This window comes from Drosophila nasuta, chromosome 3 (assembly GCF_023558535.2).
Source record: "Drosophila nasuta strain 15112-1781.00 chromosome 3, ASM2355853v1, whole genome shotgun sequence".
NCBI classification, from domain to species: domain Eukaryota; kingdom Metazoa; phylum Arthropoda; class Insecta; order Diptera; family Drosophilidae; genus Drosophila; species Drosophila nasuta.
The window spans coordinates 40427551-40451598 of NC_083457.1; the positions used below are offsets into that span (position 1 = coordinate 40427551).

At 35.1% G+C, this 24048-nt stretch overlaps 1 protein-coding gene and 1 long non-coding RNA gene across 3 annotated transcripts in view; one reads left to right on the plus strand and one right to left on the minus strand.

Moving 5' to 3' along the window:
• LOC132790575 (uncharacterized) overlaps window positions 1-24048 on the plus strand; it is a 56202-nt gene that overhangs the window by 15237 nt on the left and 16917 nt on the right. For both annotated transcript variants that reach the window (XM_060799144.1, XM_060799145.1), the window contains exon 2: window positions 2392-2841. In XM_060799144.1, the coding sequence (XP_060655127.1) occupies window positions 2392-2841 (450 nt within the window). The remainder of the gene's footprint in view (window positions 1-2391; window positions 2842-24048) is intronic.
• Window positions 17766-18586, minus strand: LOC132790576 (uncharacterized). The gene is made up of 3 exons (XR_009632813.1): window positions 18430-18586; window positions 17971-18378; window positions 17766-17899 (listed from the first exon to the last, which is right to left on the minus strand). It is a non-coding gene; the product is annotated as an uncharacterized LOC132790576 (long non-coding RNA).

A 24048-nucleotide genomic window follows, 5' to 3' on the forward strand; every position in this document is an offset into this window, starting at 1 on the left:
CCGGCCACAGCGTCTTAGAAGTGAAGTGGCAAGCGGTGAAGTACAAGAAGAAGAACAAGAGGCGAAGCCAAGCAACTTTTGCGAGCCCGAAAATCCTTTTTTAATTAAATTTTCTGTGCATTTTGCAGTTTTTAGGTTTGAGGATACGACGACGACCTCATCGCCTTCATATATGACAAGCCAGTCCTTTGACTCCTTCTCTCTCGCTTTCTCTTTCTATCTCCCTCTCTCTTTCTCTGTGTGTGCCTCTCTCTCTTACACACACATTCTGTTGAGGCTTCTCGTTGTCTGTGACTGTAACCAAAGACAAAGTTTTAGCTGGCAACGTTCTGGTTGCTCTTCTTGTTGTTTTCTGTCAACTTAATCCAATTACATACACACACATACACTTACATAGAGATAGCTATAAGCACACACACACTCACACATATGCACGTAGTTTGCACTTTGATTGGAGCCTCACGCCTGCTGTCGCGCTTCTCTTTTGCAGCTCTGCTCAGATCATGCCTCTAACAAGATAATAATGAAATTGATATATGATTTCGATAGCAACTTTGGCATATAGCCGCCAAAGCTTTTAGTTGTCTTTACTAATTAACTAATTTATTATTAAGTTTAATTATAATTGCTTATTACATTTATATTAAAATATGAGTGTTGAATTCTGATCTCTTAATTGAGGCACTTTATTGGATAACTACGTTATTTAATTGGCGTATATTACAACATTTCCATGAGGTCGTTAATTTCATGTTTCATAATGAATTTTATTATTTTACTTTACAAATTTACATGAACAATCATTACATTATCTGAGAGAGTTTTACTCTCTGCTTAGTGTGATCTCGTTATCGCTCTTCTCTCTACTGTTTTTCCGCTCTTTCGCTGACTCTCTTTGGTTCTGTCTGTTGTTGTGGTTATCAGCAGATGACCTCCTATGCAAACTATGGGGGAGAGAGCATTATTCTTTTTGTTGCCCTCAGAACAGCAGCTGATTAACATTTGTTGAGGGTGCGTATTTAATACTCTGTAAAATGGCTACAAGATAAATATAAGTTAATAAAATAAATAAACTAAATAACATCAATAAAATAAGTAAAATATATTAAAGGATAAATATAAAAAAGAATCAAAAAGTATAAATGTCATAAGTAGGGCAAATAAAATGTATAAATGTATATAATATAAAATGAACAATATAAATAATTCATTAATTTAATAAAGATTATCATTACAGCATAATTATAATATTTGCTATTCAGAATTTTAAAATTTTAAATAACATCAATAAAATAAGTAAAATATATTAAAGGATAAATATAAAAAAGAATCAAAAAGTATAAATGTCATAAGTAGGGCAAATAAAATGTATAAATGTATATAATATAAAATGAACAATATAAATAATTCATTAATTTAATAAAGATTATCATTACAGCATATTTATAATATTTTCTATTCAGAATTTTATTATATATATAGTGGAAGATATATATATGGATAAAATTAAGAATGACTTTTTTGATCGAAATAACTTGATTGAAATAACTTTGAAAAAAACTGACAAATTCTTTTAAGTCTTTATTCATTTCATAAAAAATTTCTTCACTTTTTTATTTTATTTTAAAAATCTTTGTTTGATAATCATGTAAAAATAATATTTCAACAACATTAACATGTACTCAACTCAGTTCATCAATATATCTTAAGTTTCAATGATCATGATTTTAATTTATTGAATTGCACTCTAAGGTATCTGATTGTCAATCATTATTTTCTCTTTTATACTTTACTACTTTATTGTCTTATCTCTGTTGTGTAAAGTAAAAAAGAACAGCAGATGCTGCCCTGTTGATTTGTGCGGAGCTGAGCTGAAATCCATAGCGTGTTATCAGTGCGCTCTTCACCGTTTACTCCCCCCACAAGTTATCAACCCGATCTGTAGCTCTCCCGCTCTTACTATCTGTCTTTCATTCTCGTATCTCTTTTAATGCCTCTCTGTTTGGCTTTACGTAGCATTTATGAGCATGACGTGCAGTTTTATGATATGAGCACATGCTACACGCTTTTTAATTTATATTTTTTCCAAAAGATCCGCTTGTAATAAGCACAATAGCATGACTGGATGCTGCCATTAAGCGCGCGCGCTCTCTCTTCCTCTCTTCTTCTCTTTCTCTCTTTGCCTCCCACTCTGGGCAGTGTTTGTGTCATGACTTTAGTAGCATTTTTGCAGTCGAAATTGTGTGACACTTGCGTCCGGTATGCGCTGAAGCTGAATGCTGATGTTGATGCCGGAGACGGAAGCAAAATTAATTACAAAAATTGCACATTTTGCCTTCATAAATTGAGTTTTATTTTACGTTATTTACCGTGACATTCATTCAATTGCAGACGACCACCGATGCGCTCACAGCGGGTGCTCCGACAACACCAGACACATCAGCAACAGTTGCAGCAGCAGCGGCAGCAGAAGCAGCGACAGCGACAGCAGTTGTAACAGCCACGCCCACCTCCAGCACGTCCAGCACAGAAATTGAGCAACTGCAACAGGCGCTGCTCGAGAAGCAAACTCAATTGTACGCATTGGAAACAGCTTGCTTACGTGAAACGGAACGTCAAGTGGAGCTCGAGGATAGTGTGATTGCGTGGCAGGATAAATACGATCGATTGTACGAATCGCATAAACGTGTCCAGAAAGTGAATCAAAGTCTCGAGGATAAAATGCTCAAGCTCGTCGATCGCAATACAAACGAACGGGCGCAGCTCACAAGCGATGTGGCAACGCTTAGCGTTCGCTTGGCTCAGGCAAATTTCAACATTGCCAAGCTGCAGCGGGAAATTGTGAGTACTAAATACTTTTTACCAACAACTAAAACTTTATCAATACTCGTGTTCCGTACTTAGTCAATTCTACTTTCTATGTGCTGTGTTGGTTCCCACTAAAGTTGACAGACGAGCTTAGTTGCGTCTTAGTTAAGTACTCTAGAGCTCTTGCATAATGTGTAGTGTTGCCAAAGTTTGTCAAACTTTGCAGACCTTGAAACTTGCACAGATGTGATTGGACAACAACTGATTTTAAAAAAGTTTCTAAACAGCAGCAAAAAGTGATGCTCGCTTTTTTGTTTAGCAACTTGTTTAGAAGTTTAAGAGAAAACTATCGAAGTTGCGTTCTATCGAATGAAGAAAAAATGATCGAAGTTGCTTACTATCATTCCTAATATATCGATAGTAACATCAGTTCTACTATCTTAGATTCTTATATTTATAGTACAACAACTTCGCTCAAATATTTCTATGAAGTTTCGTATTTATTTATTGATTATGAAAGCATCGATACAGTAAATCAAAAAATAAGTACTATCGACTACTATCGATATACCGATCCTTTTTTGTTTCTTATCAATATTTACTATTGATACTTTTCTGTGTTAGCTCTTTAATTAGATAAGCAAATTAATGAAGCAAATAACTTTATTAATATAAACTTTAATCTTCAAAATGCTTCTCTAACTACATTAACTAACTAACTACATTAAACATATTTTCAATATTCTCCCAATCTCTGAATCGATATACGAAATATCGATAATAATATCGATAGTATAGTTTTATTTATAAATTTCTATTATTTTCACATTCCTTAAAGAAATTTCAACTGTCTTCCTGTGAAATCTTCCTCTAATTGCATTGTCAATATACATATTTGGAAAAATAATTGCCATGTTGTCACAATGTCTGAAGTATTTCCATTTATCTGTTTATTTGTCAATCGTCTGTGAGTCATCTACCATTGATAGTTCTATCACTTTGTCCATTAAAAGTTGATTCTGAAGCAAATGCAACTTGTGCTGACTCAAGTTCCGCACACACAAAAGTCGTTGGGGTCAAGCATCCTTTGGCCCCATGCAATGACCTCTTTGTGACTCTTAATTTTTGCAACTCTTGAACACGACTTCAATTAATAACTTGCAGGGTTATTATAAAAATTGTAAAACTACTTGAAAAATGTCGTATGTGGAATGTAATTTCCAAAACACTTGACAACTTAGATAATTGATAGAATTTTGTTGCTCACGCTTTTGCTTGTTGTTCAATGTTTCTTCGAACTTTTACACATGTATAGCTAATTCGTATGAGTATTCGCCAAAAATACGAAACAATTCTCATGTTTTTTCCAATTAGTTTTCGGTGTGCAAAAAGCTGTCAGCACAGCAGCCAAATTGTAATGCGCTTTTGTAGAACTGCAGCAGCATCGAGTTTGAGTTCGAGTTCGTCGCAGTTCGCAGTTCGGAATTACCGTAGTTACTGTTCGTTTGTTGCCCCATGCTGCAAATGCAACCCAACTAATTGGCGGGGCAACTTTTAAAATCGAGGGGAGGCGGGGTACTGCGGAAGTTGCCGAGAGGTGGTAAAAAGGCTTGAATTGGTCGCTGAAACTTTAAGCCGCTCAAAGTCGCTCAGTAGAGCTAAACAAATGCAAGGCGGCAAAGCGTTAAAAACTAGAAACTTTTTCAATTCACTTTTGTTTTTTTGTATATACTATATACTATATACTATATACGGTATATAGTATATTCGACGGCAAACACGAAAAATATCTGCGCAAAAGTTTTCAATTAAGGCAAACAGTAAAATGCCATCGGGCTAAATGCACTTGAGCTCGGCAAGTAATTGTGAGGTAGAAACTGAGCAATAAGAACACAACGGAGAAGGTGGCAAGAGGAAGCTTTTAACGCATTCGTGGAGTCGAGTTTGTTTGTACAGGCGATAGCCCGTTGTTGCCAACAATTAGTGACCCATTGGCCAAAGTGAGTTGAACGCTTTTTGCAGGTAGTGGGTGGAGGATAATGGTTAATGTTGCTTCTCCAACTTGGCGACACAATCGAGCGAGTTGTGCAACAGCAACAGCAACAAGGCAAAAGGAACAGGAACAAGACAAACGAACGAACGCCAGCTGCAGCTATTTTATTAACTTGTTTTCATTCCTTTTGTGCCTTCATTCAGCTCAAGTGTTTGCGCAAATTAATACTCGAAAGGCATTTCCACCTTTTAAAAACATCCACAGCTTGGCATTTTCCACGCATTTGCCGTTGTTTTCCCTGTCAATGCAACGCAACGTGATGGGAGTCAAATACTCTTTTGAGTAAAGGGGGCCACTTGATTCTTGTGAGGGGGATGCGAAAGATTTATTGCAAAAGATGTTTATACATTTGTGCATTATTACAAGATTTTTGTACATTTTTACAAATCACGTGAAATTTATATTTTAGTGATTGAATATCGCAAATATGTAATGTATTTTTGCAATACTTCAAACTATTTTTATGAATTTTAACAATATTTAAAAAAATTATATTTTATTACTTTAATCTTAATTAATTACTTTTATATCAACGAATTTTTTAAACATTTTTATATTACTTTCAAAGTTTATCTTTTATTGGTTATTGAGTATACACAAATTTTTACTCAGTTTGATAACACCCCTGAGTATTACATATAGTTTATTAAATATATGAAACGATTTCCTTTATATTTTTCATTACTTGTGGAGTTTACAATTTATTTATAAATATGTATATGAAATGATTATTTACATATTTTTATTTTACTTCAAAAGTACATTTTTATTTTATTTTATATAAAGTTTTACATTTTTGCATTACTCTAAGAGTTTATATTTTCTTGTGGAATATATGAATAAGTTTCTTTTTTCATTTTCTAGACATTTTTGCATTACGCTGAACTTTATATTTTATTATCCAATTAAATGCATTCGTGAGTAGCTCAAATGACATTTTGAAAGTCCAGCCAATATACAATTGTCTATAAATATGTGAATTTCTTGGCAAGCGTATCTGGATTTTCGCTGATTGCAGTTCTTTCATTTCTGTCCATTTTCCCTCACATTCTCTCTGATTTTTTGGCTTTCTGTTGCTGTCGTGTTTTTTTTTGTGCTCCCTTTTGTTGTCTGCCTGCTGCGCTCCGTGTTTGGGAGCTGGCGACAATGTCAATAACCTTTTGTCGTTTCATTTCGTTTTTTTCTCTTCTCCATTTTATTCCCTGTTATTCCCCTCCTGTTTTGCCAGCTCGACGCGCGCTTAGCTGGATGAAAAATCAGCACTTGGTCATGGACTGTCGCTGCGTCACGTGCCATGGCGAATTCTCTCTCCATCATGCTCAAAATACCCAACCGCCATAGCCAACTTTTCGTTTCTCTGTGTGTCTGTGCTGTTGTGCTTGGTGCTTGTTGGTACCTTGGCATGCCTTGGCCATGGTTCGTTAATCTGCCGGTGGCTTTTTGCATGATAGCTCGGCATTTCCGTTGCAAAACACTTAGCCGTATGCCGTGGCATCGTTTCACCGCTGCCGTCGCCGTCGCCGTTGCAACGACGAGACGCGTCGTCCACAGTCCGTGATCCTGTAATCGCTTTGCCATCCTTGAGCGTTTGTTGCTATTGCTCTACTTGTTGTTCATGTTCTTGTTCTTGTTGTTCTTGTTGTTGTGTGCTGTTATTGTTTACTGAATGGCACAGCGATAAAGTCGATAAAGGCTTACCATCAAATACCCTGTTCTTAAGGCTTGCAGTAAGCACTTGCCATAGCATCGAGTAAAAGGTGCTTAAAGTCAATGGCGTTATTGACTGCGCGAAAATTAACAGCAGCATATGCCAATAAAATCTGCTACTTTCTGCAGTTTCTTAGTGAAAAATAATTGTGTGGAAGCTTATACTACCTTTAAATGTAGCCAGAGCAATGATGACTGTTTAACTATCGCCATAAATTAACTAAAAGTTGTAAATAATTATTTCTATTATTTAAGTCAATGTTACTAAGGTCATTAAATTAAATATGGCAAGCTCAATTTTTGCTGTCTAATATTCGATTTCGAGCAGCTGATTACTGCTAAGTGAAAGTCAAGTTCATTGAGGTTGTTAATAAAGTATTTTTGTTGAATAATAAATTAATAATGAATTAAAACAATTAAACAGCAAGAAGGTTATTTATTATTTTAAAGAAAGTCGAAGGTCTCTATTTTCCATTGAATGTAGTATTAAATACTAGATTAATTTAATTTAAATAAATATTTAAATTGTGAATAATATTGATTTATAAAGTCACATCATATTGATAGATTCCTCTATTAAAAATAAAATGTTTGTCTAGAGTGCTTCAGAAATATCAAGTAAACGCATTAAATAATTCAATTAAAGGCTTAATAAATAATTCATAAAAGCAAAAAATAAGGAAAAATATTTCAATTATTTATAATGTTGCTGCATAAGAAACACTTTAGCTATTGATGATTTATTGATTAAATAAATAAGTTGTTAGATTAAAGAAGGTAGATTATTTCAATCCTTAATAATATTGCTGTATTATAAACACTTAAACTAAATGCTTATTAATTTATTCTCTCAGAATTTGTTTGATTGATTTATGTGCAAAATAAAATGCTTTTCTAAAGTGCTTGACAAATATCAAGCATACTTTAAATTTATTTTTGAGCTCATATTAAATAATAGCTTGATCAATAAACGAATATTAGTAGCAAAGAGGAGGAAAATTTAAATTGTGAAAAATATGCTAAACCTTAAACTAATAAATACTTTCACTCAGAGCAAACTAATATCCTTGACTTAAGGGTTTCACAAGTATATGCCATATTAAGAATTTAGTAATTGATTGAGTTGAATTAAATTAAAGGCTTGAACATGCATACATAAATTCCAATTTTATTAGCAGGGAAAGAATATTTCAATTAATTAATATTACTTATTATTTAAATTGTTAATAATATTGCAGTATTATAAACACTTATACACTTATATACATATAACATTCATTTACCGACAGAGTTTGATGGACCGAATTATATGCAAAATAAAATGCTTGAAAAAAGTGCTTGACAAATATCAAGTATACGCAATATGCCTTGTTGAGCTCAAGCACTTGCTGGGTATTGGACTGGATGCATAATACGCTGCGCTCTCGTTATGCCATATTCTCTGGCTTGTTCGAATATTTGAAAAGCTTTCTGGCTCCCCCTCCGTTTTCATAGCAATGCCGAGCAGCAACCGGCAACCGGGAGCGTGTTTCCCATTTCCATTCCAGGCTCATACCAAGCGATGCGCCAAGCGACGTCGTGCTATCCCCGTCCATTGTAATTCCCACTTGCATTAAATGCCGAGTAATTGTAAATATGCTGCGGCTCTTAGCGATGCGCCCCGAGCGCTGCAATTGGAGCAGATAAAATGCCGGCGAAGCTCGAGTTCACGTGGCCATCGCAAATATCGCTCTCATTCCCTTTGCAGCAGACAACAAATACGAATACAATGACGCGTCAGCTTGGCGCTTCCTTTGCTGCAGCTGTTCTTAAGAGAGAGAGAGCGAAAATACTTCAGGTGTCTTTTTTTTTGCTGTTAGTCGTATGAATATAGACAGACATAGCAGAAAGTGTGTGTAATTAATGTTACGTAGCTTGTGACAAGCTGCTTTTGAGTACCTGGCGTTGTTCACTTTTCTTGCCATGTGCTCTGTGTGTTGTCAGTTCCATTTCAATGCGTGCCCAGAACTTTTGGGACACCTTCTCGTTCTCCTCGTCTGTGCAACGGTGCGTATAAGTGATTGCATTGTAGGCCTGTGTGTTTCTCCCTCCCACTCTGCGCTAACTCGACACCACAACTCAAGTAGACTACCGGCTCAACTTGGCTCTCGGCACTCGTCGCTCGTCTGGGCTTAGACGTCGCGTTTGGCTGCTTGTTTTGGGGCCTGTGTGCTTAATTTCTTAAAAGTTATTTACATATTTGCCTGATGTGGTTGCCGCCAAAACTAAGCACACGGGCGAGGCTTAGTTCTTGGCTTCGAATGTCTGTCTGTGTGTGTGTGTGGCTGCTCTGTGGCTGCGTTCGTTTTGTTGACTGATGGTCTTAGCGTCTTGAATGATGTAGGCCTGGGATTTTGTGCGGCGCGCCATTTGCTCTTTGAAACAAAAATATATCGAGGCGTCAATTTAATGCCAAGATGGGACTAAAAACAATTTGAATTTTCAATAACAAATAATCGACTAATCGATAAGCTGACGAGGGTAAAAGGTGTGCTTGCATATCCAAAAATAAAATCAGCTTATAAACAAACTATCAAGTGTTTAAGTACCTTTTGCACTCACTCTAAGCGCAATAAATGTCTTTGCAGAGTATCAATTTCAGTTTTGAATTATACATTCAGTTTGCCGACAGTCTGCAATTGCTGGATTAGTAATAAAGCTATCATCTAAGCGTCATAACTATGCACAATCGTGTAAATCTGCATAGACTATTTGTTTTTGTGTGCATTCGAGAATGAATTAAAGCAAAGACAACAACATGCAATACAATACACGTAGCACATCTAATCCCACCTGAAATGCACACACACACACTCACACAGAAGCACACACACCTTGTTTTTAATTTCCCTGCACAAACATTGAAATGGTTCCGGTTGCATGTCAAATGAAGCAAAAAACAACAACAGAGCCGGAAAATATGCGGCCAAAAATGCAAGCAGAACTCACACACAAATACCAAAAAAAAAAGAACAACATCAAGCAAAACGTAACGAACGAACGTACGAACCATTCAAAAAGTTGAAACAGTTGAACAGTTGGTAAAGAAAGAAAAACCGAACGAGAAATTGTTTCATATTACAGCAATAACAGCGTGGAAAATCAGACCTGAGAGCTGATGTTTTCGGCCATGATATGAATCGTCCATTGTTTTTTTCTGTGTTTGTCTTTTGCAAAGGTACAACAACAAAAAATTGTTAAGCGGTTGGCTGAAAAAAAAATTCAAAAATTACCAAAAACGAAAACAAAGAATGCCAATGAAGCGAGAGAGAGAGAAAGAGAGGGGAAAAACGAGAGAGAGTGAGAAGGGGGAAAAGCGAGTAAATAAAACCAAGGCAACCATGCAGGACACACACAACCTGATGTACATTCGACCAAACTTCTGGTCTATAAATGTCTACCTATACGCATACATTTGCATATTACAAACACACACACACAGACGTGGATAGACAGCGGCCATTGTTCTGTGGCTCCCATTTTTTATGCCACAGTCTTTACATGTGCTGTTAAAGGCAATAACGACTATGTTATTTACTATGTAACACATAAAGGCAAATGTTTTGCTCTTCTCTACGCTTTTCCATCTCCCATTTCATTTCAGTTCAATTCCCTTTTCATTTTTATTGCACTGCTCTCTCTCTCTCTCTGTCTGTCTCTCTTCGAATTTCTCTGCGCACGAACATTAAACAGAATTACACCAATGCGTCGTCGTGCTCTGTAATCGAAAAGGAGTTGGAACTAGAGTGCCATCTTATCAGATACACAACTCCATTGAATTGGCATTTAGCAAGTATTTCGATGAAATTTTATAGCATACTTTTCGGCACTGCAATGAATTTGCTTCCCTGGATTTAAATGGCAATTGACTAGAAACTTGCATAGGTGATAAAGTTAGATAATCAAATAGTTGAAGCAGATATATAATGAAGTGCTATTAATAGTTGCTAATTTAATTTTCATTCGCTAATTTGGCTGCCCACAAATTTAATGTGTTAAATGCGTGCAGCTTATCATATCAATTATGGAAAGATGGCAACGAAAATTGTTGCACATAATTTTAAATTAAGTTGCTGACTTTATAAGCTTTACAATTGTGAAAATGAATTATTATAATTCTGATTTTATTTTATGCTAAGAAATAGGAAAATAAAATAATCACAATTTTATGGCACAGTTATTTGATAAATAGCAAAAACAATTAGTTAATATATTTTGTGACATTATTCGTTTTAAATATTTAAATATAACATTCCAATTATGATTAAGCAGCCTTTTCTAGCTTCAGTTAGAGCATCAGCTAGTCGCCATCGCTTAGCTCGTTGGCCTAACGACTTGTTATGCCTTTTTCCCTTTTAAGTGGCAGACTGTTGCTTTTTTGGCTCTTTTGTTTGTTGTAAGGGACCTGGACGGTATTTCATTTGTGCTTAACAAATCGATATTTTAAGCATTTTAATGTCTGCGCCAAGCGCAAAATGTTGGCGCCACTTTCCAGCGGACCGGTGCGACCATGGTTGGAGTTGCCGTCGTAGTCGACGTCGTCGCCGTCGTCGTCGTCATCGACGTTGTCCATGTCCATGCCCGTTTCCGTATCCGTGTATTTTACGTGTCCGTGCCCGTGTCGGTGGCGGCGTAACCAGTTTCCTGGGTGATATATATATGTATGTGTATACATACATACATACATTCATACCTTACACCCTTATGCTGAATTTAATGGGCTTTGCAACCCTCGAAGCATGTGCACCTCATATTTTTGTGCAATTAGCCTGAATCCAAGTAGTATCCAAGTGTATCAATCATGATAAAAGCAACAATATAAAACTCTCTTCTCTACTTCAACGAGTAACTAGTTTCGGTTTTTCTTTTTGTTGCTTTTTTTGGGGTTTTATATTTAGCCGGAAGTTGAGAGCAGATAGGCAAATGGCAAGAGGGGGAGAGTTAGTTTAAGAGCTATTTAAGTCGTGCGGTTAAGTGTGGGTATAACTGAGATTCTGACTGTTAAGTGGGGTCAAGTGTGGGTCGATTGTGTTTTGCATGCCAAAAACACACGCCAGCTGCTCTGGCACTCTAAAAAGTGAAGGGTGAGCACAAAACTAATGCCTGGCACTGTACCAAGAGCTAACTCAACAAAATGTAGCCAATTCGAAGCAAGAGAAATCCTGTTGAATATACGAAGAAATAGATACTATACTCAAAAATGCAATAGACATAATATTTAAGGTAATAGAGAGTACATACAATAATAGTATAACATTTATGTTTGAAGAAAAAGAAAGAGTACACAGAATATATAAAAATAATATCCAGATATAAAAATCTCATGCTGATAAAAAAATTGAAAAATTCTTTGCCGTTATGAAAATTTCAAACTGACAAAAGTTAACTAAGTTTCTGCAAATTTAATATTTAAAATTTTCATTTTGCGGCAATTGAATTTCTTGAAAATAACTCCAAAAGAGACACAAAACTAATGCTGTGCACTGTACCAAGAGCAAACTCATCAAAGTGTAGACAATTTGAAGCAAGAAAAATGTTGTTGAATTTACGAAAAAATATAAGACACTCATCAATTGAATAAAAATAATATTTAACATAATAGATAGATAGAAATTACACTCGAGCATGAAATAATAATAAAATTTAAAGAAATAGATAGTACATTCAAAAACAGAAAAATAATATGCAATTATGAGAATTTTATGGTGATAAATTTATAAAAAACTTTATGCAAGTTTAATTTCTTAAATTTATATATTGCGGAAATTGAAAGTTCCTAAAAATAACTTCATCAAGAAGCTTCTTGGCAGTGTACCAAGAGCTAACTCAGCAAAACTTTGCAATAGAAAATCCAGTTGAATATTCAAAGAAATGGATAATATTATACAGACACTCAACAATAAAATAACAATAAAATTGGATGCAAACTTAAACAAAGTATCAAAATAATAGAAAACTCTAACATACTAACCTCAAAAATAGAACAAATACATGTAGTTATCGCATGCTGGTAAATTTAATTAAAATTATCTGCTTCGTATTATTTTATATTTACATATATATTTTTTTCAATCGAAATTCATCAAACTTTTAAGACAAAAACATAAAAACAGAAAAATTTTAAGAATTTATGAAAATTCAATTTAAATAACATTTTTTGGAAGCTTATCATTTTCTATTTAATTCATTTTTATTGAAAAGAAATTCCTCAAAATCATACTGCACATTGTAAAGTAAATAAACGTAGCTTAAATTAACATTTCTGCAGCGAAAATTGTGGCATTTTATGTTTGGAATTTTGAAAAGCGATTGATTGCTCGGTGCTCCCGCTGGTCTTGGCCTACAGCTTAGGCTCTAAACCATAAAATCTATTCAAGCTTTTGATGAGTCACCTTCCCTTCCCTTCAACTGTTTCACCCATCTGGCTAACTGTTGACAGTAAAATGCAATTGAGCAGCATACAGAGAGAGAGAAAGAGTTGCAATCTGTTACAACAAATATAAAGGCCTAGTGGCATGCATGTTGCATGCAACACCGACACATTGGCATTCACAAAATACAAACATCAACAATTTCACGACACGTGCGCAAAGCAATTTTAGATTTTTGCTCGAAAACTGTGAAAGCCGAATACCAAACAAAAATGTTAAAATGAAAAATATACAAAATATACATATCTATGAGTGTTGCACACACATGTGACTCTCTGTGTGTGTGTGTGTGTGTGGCATTAGAGTGTGGTGTGTGCAGTTTACAACGCAGGCCACATAAAACTTTAATATGCCCCGTCGGTTGGTGTTGCTGTTGCAGACCCTCAAGTGCCAGCCAACCAACAGTCTGAGTGCTAGCTCGTTCCCTGCAGTTATGCAATTTTCATTTTGAAGTTTTCGAAAACCGTGAAGAGACAGAGAGAGAGAGAGGGAGAGCGGGGTAAAAGTATTTGTTTGTGGCTGTTGCCATGTGCGCTGACTGCTCCGCACTGTTTGAAATGAGTTTTGGCTCGCACCATTAGTCCGACAGCATTTTAATTTGCAATATGCGTAACATTTCACTGTTCTTAAATCAAATGTTGTCAACACACACATAACTTTCCTTATTTTTTCGACCATTTGTCAAGCTTAACACGACGTATGCGTAATATTTTGTTGAAGAGCAGCATCGATATGTATTTTGCGCACTTGATGTATGCACATTAGATTGGCTCAGTGTAACACACCAGGCAACCAAGTCAGCCACGCAAATCGGCCATATATCATTTGTCTGCCTCTTCCGCTTTTGGCTTTGTCTTTGTCTGTGTCTCTCAACTCTCACCGGATAGTCGACTTAAGTGGCATGCAAAAATCCAAACGTCAGTCAAAAGCAGCTGCAGTACTCCTTCGATGCTACGCGGTACTCTCAGAGTTTGTCTTATCGCTTTGCTATCGCCTCGTTTGTTTTGTCTTTTACTTTACTTTACTTTACTATACTTTACTTTTTTTTATTAGTTTTCTTCGTAGCAGCAGTTCACGTTCACGTTCACGTTCCATGTCCGTGCACGTTTGCCGTTGCGCCATTTATTATGTAACGCAAAGTGTGGCAAATCATTTACATAAATCAATCTAAAGCGCTCGCTCCTCGAACACAGTGACGCCTGTTTGCCTGCTTGGCTGGCTGTCCGTCCATCTGTCCATTTGTTCGACTCCGCGTCCGAGTTCGAGTTCCAGTTCGAGTCTGAGTCCATGCTGAGTGCCCATATTCGAGTGTCCATGCTGAGTGTTGTTGTCGCTGCCCATTGCCATTCGGGTTAAGTGCCATTTGTAACGCAAAGTTCCAAAACACTTTCATCACTCCATGCGTAATCTTCCAGCTCTTAGCCGTATTATAACTTGGGCAATAAACTTCGGAATCAAAAACCCTCAACCTTAAGTTATTTGCCATAGCAAGTAAACATAAATTAAGGGGTGGCATTTTTTTTAAATGGTTTTGAATCTAAGAAAAAACAGGACAAAAGTGTTGAAAATTTAATGAATACAAATTTCAAAAGAAATTCTTATCTTATTTTATTTATTTCTTATGGGCTTTATGTTCATTATGTCTGTTTATTTTCACAACTCCGGCAACAGTAAAACATGTATTCAAATTCTTATATAGAATATTTAAATGTGTTCAGCTTTAAATTCATATCATAGAATATTATTTTCATTTATTTATCTATTTTATTAAATCAACTACTGCAACACTCATTGTTCCTCTAAGTAAATAAATGAATTCTAATCACATTTTTATTTATTTTCTATATATTTTTGAATCTCTGCAAATTATGGTTCTTCTTTAAGATGATTTTTCTTTGGTTCTTTTATGTTTAGAAATAAATTCTAACATAAAATAATACTAGTATTTATTTGGCTTGTGCTTAATTGTTTTTTTACCACTGCATATTTTAAATACTACTCAATAACTTAAACAATTGTCAATATTTTTCCTTTAATGTTAGAATATATCTGTTGAGCATATTTGGCATTTTAATATCGAGCAATAAATTGGAATAAATATATTTTTATTTATTTTGAGCATGTGTGGAACTTTAATGTGAAGCCATAAATTAGCATAATAATATTTTTATATATTTTCTAAGCTCTTAATTTATGGAATCTTTATCCGCTGCAATAAATGCTTATGACAATACAATAAATATTTTATATATTTGCCATTCTTAATGGTTTTTTATTGTATGTTTTCGATGATACTCATCAACTCCTACAACAGCCCAAACTTTTCAAACACTTCTTGGGATTTTACATAAAATTTGTATCTATAGCAATAATTATGCTAAAACTAGTATATATATTTTCCATCTATAATTGTTTTTCATATTGTCAAGTTTTAAATACTTCCATAAATTCCTATGCTAAAATTTTAATATATTTTCCACTCCTAACTGTTTTAGGCATATTTCAGATTCTGTTCTGTGTGCCTATAACTCTGCATAGTGTTTTGCATTTGTCTTCATCAAAAGTCATTGCCATTATTTGTCATGTATTGGCCTCAGCAAAGTCCTTGCAGCAAGGACCTTGCTGCATAATCATAACTCTTGCTGCATGCTCTACTTCTCTCTCGTATATGGAGCATACATCTCTGCAATATTTCTGCCAAATCCATAACTTTCCGCACTTTATGAGCCTTTGGTTTAGTTTTTTCTCCCTTGTTTTTTTTTTCTTTAGGAATTTCTCATATTTATATTTTGCATTTATCCCGTCTTTTGCACTTAAGCGTTATACAAATTTATCGGCATGCTGGGAGCTCACAGCGAGCGAGTGCGTGAAAGACCGAGAGAGAGAGAGAGAGAGAGAGCGAGAGAACATGACCTCGACTTACGACTTACAACATTTCCCACATTACTCGTTTCATGCCACGCATTGTGCATACGCCGTGTTGCACGTGCGGATTGTGTAACATTTCGTACCCAGTTGCTTTTTGTTGTTTCAACTCCTCCTGTGTGTTGCTGCTGCAGTCATAAAACTTGCCAGGGCTGTTGCTGCCCAGCTTAACTTTGTTGTTTAGTGTAAAAGTCTTACATCTGATGTTGTTGTTGCACCTTTGCATTTACTTTGTGCGCATTATCACTTTGCCGAGCAGTTTTGTGCATAACTACTACAAAAAAAAAGAAAAAAACAACTTTGTTCGATCTTCTGCCCTCCACACACACACTAACACCTCGAGAACTGATACACAAACTGCTTTTGGCTTGCTGCAATTTAAGCACTTTAGAAAACACACATATTCGCAACACCTTTAGTTTGGCCTTTTAGCAAAAAACCATCCACCATTCACACACACTCATTCACCCCCAGTCTCTAGACTCCACTCTGGCAGCAGCTGGCAACTCTGGCTTCCGAAAAATTCGTTTTGCGGGTGTCAGCTTTTAACTTTTCCTAAGACACCCCTAAAAAGTTGCCATTTCTCATCTCTTCTTCCATCGTTTGTTGCTTCTACAATTTGCTGTTTTTTTTTTGCCTTTCTTTTGGGTGCCGGCATAGAATGTGTTGTGGCACAAGTGTTGCCACAGTTGTTGTAATAACTAGTTGTTCTTGTACCGCCTTTTTGTGGTTGTTGTTCTTGTTATATTTGTTGTGCCGCGTCGCGTTGCTGCGAGCTACGCTCTAAATAAATAAAATTGAAATAAATATTAAATAAATGGAGCAAAAAAGACAGCCGGCAAAAAAGGGACAGCAACGAAGGTTGGAAAAGGGATTGAGTGAAGTGTAAAATGGAGAGGAAAACGCAATAATGCAATAAAGATGAGGATATAATAAGCCTTTTGTTGATTCTGCCAATGAAGCACTACAGCTTCTAGTTTGGCTTAAGAAGTTAAGTGTTAAAGATGCTTTCGTATCGATGAGTGACTAAATTTAATGGCAGCAGCTACTCAACTAGGAAAATTTGGTGTTATACAAATATTTCTTACAAATTTGACCTTTACACTCTCAATAAAGTTAATAGTTAAAGATTGCTATTTCATTTAATACAAATATTTCTTAACTACTTAATTTCACATGTTAAACTTCCTTGCAACAATGTATTCAAATCACATTAAGAGAAATCGAAGATTTATTTGATTGAAATATTTCCTACCAACTCTTTTATTTTCATTTTTTGCTTCCTGAACTGTTATTTGCAAAAAAAAATTAATTTTTTACTCTAAATAAATATAATTTAACTTCTTTTCAACAAAGTTTCCAAACCGCTATTAGAAAAGTTTAAATTTCATATGATTAAACAATTTCTTGATTTAACTGTTTTAAAAACTTATTTGTATACACTTATTTGTATGAATTGTCAATAAATAATTCATTCTTTTCATTCTTTAATATTAACAACATATTTTGCATGTTATAATTTCAAATTCATTCTAACAAAGTAATCAAATTATCAATATATTAATTAAAAAGTCTTGACTTACCTTGAAGCTTATTTTATTTATGGTCGATTCATTTCTACTTATTTCCATGTTATGTGTTATCAGTAAATTGCAAATGTTGAGAAATTGCCCCCAAGATTGATTTATCGAAATTTTTGCTTAACACTTAATCATTTCTCACTCCTGCGGCATTCAATTTGCAATTGTGATTATTAAATGAATTTGAGCAAATTATTAGACTATTAAATACAGATTTATTTGGGATTTAATGGCACGATGAAATTTGATACGCTGCCGTTTAATTTGTTTGGGCAACACTTTAATAAATCCTTAATGTAATTTGTTTGTGTTTGATTGCGTTTTTAATCACGGCATAAAGTACTTAAAGTGTTTGCCTAAATAATTCATTAATTGAGTACATGCAACAATCTGAGATGTATTTCGATTCGATTTATTGGTTACCTACCTGCGTTCAGCGCTCTCTTTCTTTTCAAGAGCAACAGCAGCAGCATTTACATAAGTTATTAGCTTATCCGATGCCTTTTTAGACCCTCAACAGGAGAAATAACACTCCACACTAATTGCAGCTGCTTAGGACAACAGAACACAGTGCTGTCTCTCTTTCTCTCTGTTCCTTTCCCTTTCCCATTTCTCTTCTTTGGCTGCCACTCATTCTGCTTGTTTGGCATTTTATTGTTTCCATGCTTCGCATTTTAGCCTGACACGCAAATAAATTTATTTTTCCCTTTTCGCCCACACACACACTGACACACTTTCCTTTGCTAAAAATCAAATGCGTGGCACATGTTTATACCCGCTATCTATAGGTTAGAGGGGTATTTATCAGTCCGTATGAAAACTTAGATTTCAGAGACTATAAGACTATATACTTGTTATGTTTGCACGCAGATCAAGTTTGTTTCACCCTTTTTCCACGGTTTCGCAGATCAGCAAGAATCGAATAACAAGCGAAATTTTGAAGCTAGATTCCTGAGAAATTTTTTGTGATCGGATACAAATTAAAGAAGTTGTTTTAGAAAAACTTTTGTATGTCAAATTACGCCGACTGCTCGGATCTTAGCTGCTTTGCTTGACAATCTGGTTTGATTCAACCTCTATGGTATATTTTTGGTAGAATTTTTACGGTATATTACTCAGTATATTTTAAGAATAATACCGCACTGTTTTGTTTATATTTAAAATGGGTTGCGGGTATCTAACAGTCGGGCACACTCGACTGTAGCCTTCTAACTTGTTTTCTTATTCTTCTTTTTTGGGGCAACAGTGGCATTGCGTATACGCAATGTTGTCGCCGCCAATTCGTAATTACTGCGAAGTAATCGCTTGATTTTCGTTACATGCCGGCACGTGAGTTGTTCCCCCCTTTTGACCTCTGACTCGCCTGCTTGACTTTCATTTGGTGAGTTGTTGCTGTTGCTGGCACGCTTGGATTGCATTGTTTTGACATTTGGCGCCAACTGGCTGCATGGATGATTCATCGTTCGTCAGGGGCAGCCGTCATGGCCATCATGGCCAAGCCATCATCAGCATGAACGAACGAACCATCATGGCCATCATCATGTAGCCATAGCCATAGCCATAGCTATAGTCGTGATTTCTCTGTCGCTCTGTCGCACGTTTCGCTTACGCAACATGATTGCTCTGTGTACGCTCCTCCTCCTTTGATTGAAACGCATTTTTATGAAAATCTCTGCTTTATTTTTTATCGATCCGTCAATTTAATTTTTGTGATTTTTCCCCCCTCAACATACGGGCTGGCTGTATTGTCTTGTGTGTGAATGTGTGTGAGTGTGTCTGATTACTCTTTGCTCCTGGGGATGTTGTCGTTGTCCTGCGTTGCCTTATGACCTGATGTCAGCTGCGCTTTCATGCAAATATATTGTCCTTTTTAATTAAAACACAAGCCTTAAATTAGTGTACACACACACATGCTGGCAATCACATATTCTCTCTCTGTGTGTGTGATTTTCATTCTCTTTTGTTTAAGTTGTAGTTAAAACAGACTTTAAGTTCGTTCGCTTATGAAGTCATTCCGGCTGTCACAATATTTGCTCCCAGATTGCACAAATTTTCGAAATTTTCTTTTGGCTTTAAAGACAGAGTTTTGTCCAGGTTCGACCCACATACACTCACTCGCATTCACGCCATAAACAAGTTGGCCATTCCTTCACAACTCTCCTCCCCTGCCCACTTCTAATGTAACTCCCTCGATTCCCCATTTCCTGGGCCGCTCTCGCTCTCTGAACATGTTTGATGTGTAATTTCTGCAGGTGCTCATTAAAAATAATTACATCTGCTTTGGGCCAAGAAAACGGCAATGGCAAAAAGGCAGCCAAGCTGACAGGTGAAGAAAACTGTGCACCAAAGTTTCCTTGCGTTCACCTCCCTTCCCCATCCCTTCCCCCTTCTCCTCACTCCCCACTTTACTTTGGTCCGTCGCTTTTTATTCGCGATAAAAAATTAGATGGCTGGCCCATTTATTTTCTATTTACAATCTGTAAACAAGCCGAGGGCGACATGCCAAACAATTAAAGGACATTGCAAACTTTAAGGGGAAAAACTTAAAAGCTAGCCTCTATATTCCGTTCAAGTAAACACGGATTCATTTAGGGCATATTACTGATGAATAATGTATGCCAACTTTGAACTCAATCAGCCAGTCATTTAGTAGGTCCAAGTTTAACATTCACTTCATTATAATATTTCTGTACAATTTTTTGATTTCTTCGAGTTTCCATAAAAGTGTTGCAACTGCTTTTAAGTAAGACTTAAATAATTAATTTTATTTTAAAATATATTGGTTGAGATGCTCTGAAAGTATCAACTTTTATTAGAATATATTTATAATAAGTAATTTTAATAATAAGTAAATGTAAAAGCAATTTTAAATTAGAACAAAGTATTTTTCATTTCAAAACTTTGCAATGTAGCTAATTGAATAGTCAATGAAAATACACTTAAATCTTATGAGAATATTAAAATCTTTAAAAAAATAAGTAGGGATTAAAATATTTCAGTGCAATTTAGTTAATTGAATAGTAAATGAAAAGTCCCTGATAAATTGAACAAACAGTTTTTTCTCACTACAGAAAACATAATATAAGATGTCATATTGCAGTAAAACCCAATTAATGGTATAGTAAATACAAGTCTTATGTTATGTACGTTACTTGGAGATATCAAAGAAATTTAGAATTGTGCTCTAACAGGACATTGAGTCAATTACCTTATATGCAGCAGTCTTAATAACTTTTTCGTCACTTGATTGGTTAATTTGGTCAATTAAATCGCTATGCAATTTCTTTGTTTCATCACTCAAATTGTTCATAGCTGTTTTAACAAGCTCCGTAAATTCGGTCAGTATTTGCTTCATCTTCCGAGTATATATGGCCATGAGTTCATTGAATTTTCCATCAGTCCAGGTATTGAAGCGATCTCGTTTTTCTTGATACTTTAATTCATTGTAGATAACAGTCAATTGGGAGAGATCGTTTATGTAGTCTGGCAAAGGGTCCATAGAAATATCATCGTCAGAAGGTTTGCGTTTCTCATCAATACGTTTCATCAGATCATCGATTACACTTTTTTCAGCTATTTTTTTGTCCACAATTGATTTCATAACATCCAAGATAACCGCGTCTTGCTCCTTGATTAGCTCAGATATCAATGATCCGCCACGTGTTACCAGATCTTTGATTGCCACTTTATCTTGTTCGGGGAGTTGATCGTCAACACTTCCACAGGGAAATGCATTCACATGAAACTGAAGTTGAATAAAGAGAAAGTCTTTTAGCATTCGCAATGATTTTTATTGTTTTGCTCTTTATACCAGAAGTGCCAAACTGAGCACAATTATAAAACGCATCTTGTTGCAAGTGAAAGATAGAACTGCTGTCGCTGGCAGCTTCTGCCTTTTTTATAAAGACTTTGATTCGCAATTTCTTTATATGTATATATATATGTCTTATCTACTTGAACTAAAGTCTGCTTAATCAATGGCTATTTTAAAATAACAAGAAATCTGTTTGATATGCATCCTTGCGATTGCATAGAGGGAACAAAAATCTTTAAACAATCTGCGGAGATTCTTGTGCAAGCTTGAGTCGCTGCTTATACAAGACATTAACATTGAGTATACTAAGTAAGAGTACAATAAAATGTATAACGAAATTCAATTTCACTTCATAAATGCACAAAAAATATAAAAGTTAAAAATTTTGCTTTGAGGTTTTGCATTTTGTGTTCAGTAAAGATATTTTTGCAGTTTTGAGTTATAAATAAATTCCCGAATTTGAAGAATTTCCAAGCTAAAATTTTCTTCCAATAACTTAAGCTCTTATGTTACAGATACAATTTTTCCTGGTTTCGGCTTCTTTTAAGACTGTATTCTTTACTTTACAACGCTCTTGTTTTCTGTGTTGATTCTCGGACTTTGAAGCTTGTTTACTTATGAATAGTTTATAGTTTTCATGAGCAATCATTGTTGCTATGGCAACATGCAATTCAATCAGTGAACTTGATTGCCTTTATTATTTACATTGCCTTTTTTACGTCAGATATTTCGCAATATCTCTTATTGAAATAAACAATTGTTTTTGACAACTACTTCTGTCTTTAGTTTTCCATAATGATATTGTTATTATATAATAGCACATAATAAAACTTTTCTTGGCAGTGCTTCTCGATGTTGCAAATTTAATTTGCATTATTTACTTATTATTGCGCTCATTTGACATTGAGCAATCGATTGTCTTGATAACCTCGAGTAAGCAATTTGCGCAGTCTGCTTAAATTATTAAGTAAACTGTAAAATATATCAGGAAAAAAAACAAAGTTGAAAAGGTCACCAGAGCTTAGCAATAACAACAAATATGACGTCTTTGCAGCTTGACATTCTGTGACTAAACATCAAAAATAAACATAAATAAATCAGGCACACACACACACACAACACGTATGTAATTGTGCTCGGGGTGATTTAAGTTGAAAGAGAAAGAAAAAAGGGGAGGAATGGAGAAGAAGGAAGTTCCGCACTTTAGAGATAGCCCAAAAAGCGGCACTTTGCAATGTCCTGAACTTTGATATCGAACTGAAATAAGTCCCTCCCACCCAGAAAAAGGAGAATGGAAAAAAACTAAAGAACAGAGCAGACAGATGAAGCGTCGTCAACATATTCACAGCCATACATACAAAAATACACAAGTACAAGTATATGTATTTATGACCATTTTCATGATTGACCGACTTGCCCACCGACACACACACACACAATTTCAATGGGCATCATATGCGTGGGGGAAGCTTCTCTGTGTGTGTGTGTGTGTGTGAGAGAGGGAGGGAGGGAGAGTATAATATATGGGCCTGGCTATGGCTTTCATTCTGAGAATGTGTGTGATGAATAAATGATGCGGTCTTTGCAAGTTCTCAATGATTTCGCTTTAGTTTCGCTTTGGCTTTGCTTTCGGGGTCCATTCTCGTGCTTCGCTTGCTTCAAATCACACATATCTGTATCTAACATAATCAACTTAGCCATACACTAACCATACAATGTGCACAATAATCTCAATGCCCAATGCATTATATAATAACAACTATTTTGCAACTACTTCAAATAATGCCAAACACAGTTATTGTGGCTAATCATGCAGAATCACTCTGATAACTCTAATCGGGCCAATAAATAATTAGCATATTTTGTGAAGTGAGAGCAGAGTATATCTATCTCTATTTTCATATTTATTTTTGAATAACAACGGTAATCTGTTGTTGGCAGCATAATTTCATAATAATGAGGGACAGTTTTCTTTGAAGAGAGTAAAAAGATAAATAAGGAAAAGAATTATGGTCATTTAATTGTAGATTAGAGTCTAGGTAAAATATACGAGTTTACTTATATTTAGTATTTTAAATTTATTTTGTTTTTAAAATAAAGATATGTATACAATTATAGATAGTTATAGAAGTTCTTAAGTTTTTAAAATTTGTATCTATAGTTCGATTCTTCTTATTAAATACTAAATTATTGTTTTCTTTTCAATTCAGTCAAACAAGAAATTTTTTAAATAAACTTTTAAGCAATCTGAGCAATTTAGTATTTTAAAAGTTCAACTTTATCTCTCTGACAATCTCAATTTTTCAAACCAAAGAAGCAATATTTTTTTTAAGAATTCTGAAAAAATCAAATTTTTACTTGACTAACGAAGCCTTTTTATTATTTTAAATATTATTTGTGTGAAAATTTGTTTACTTTCAGCTCTCTTAAGTACTGAATTCTATTCTTCATAGAGACACACTCATTAATGTAACTTGTTTTTATGACAGACAAAAATCAACAACTTTTTTGTGGGATTTCGAAACAAAGCCTTTTATTATCAGCGATTAGAGTGAGAGAGATACATTTACTAATCCCTCAACTATCTTAGAGGGTATTTAATAGTTGTAAAGCTGCTGTGGCTTAGCACGCTTCGTCAAACTTGTTATTTTTGTCGTTGTTTTTTGGGTCTGACTTATAGCCTCAATTGCC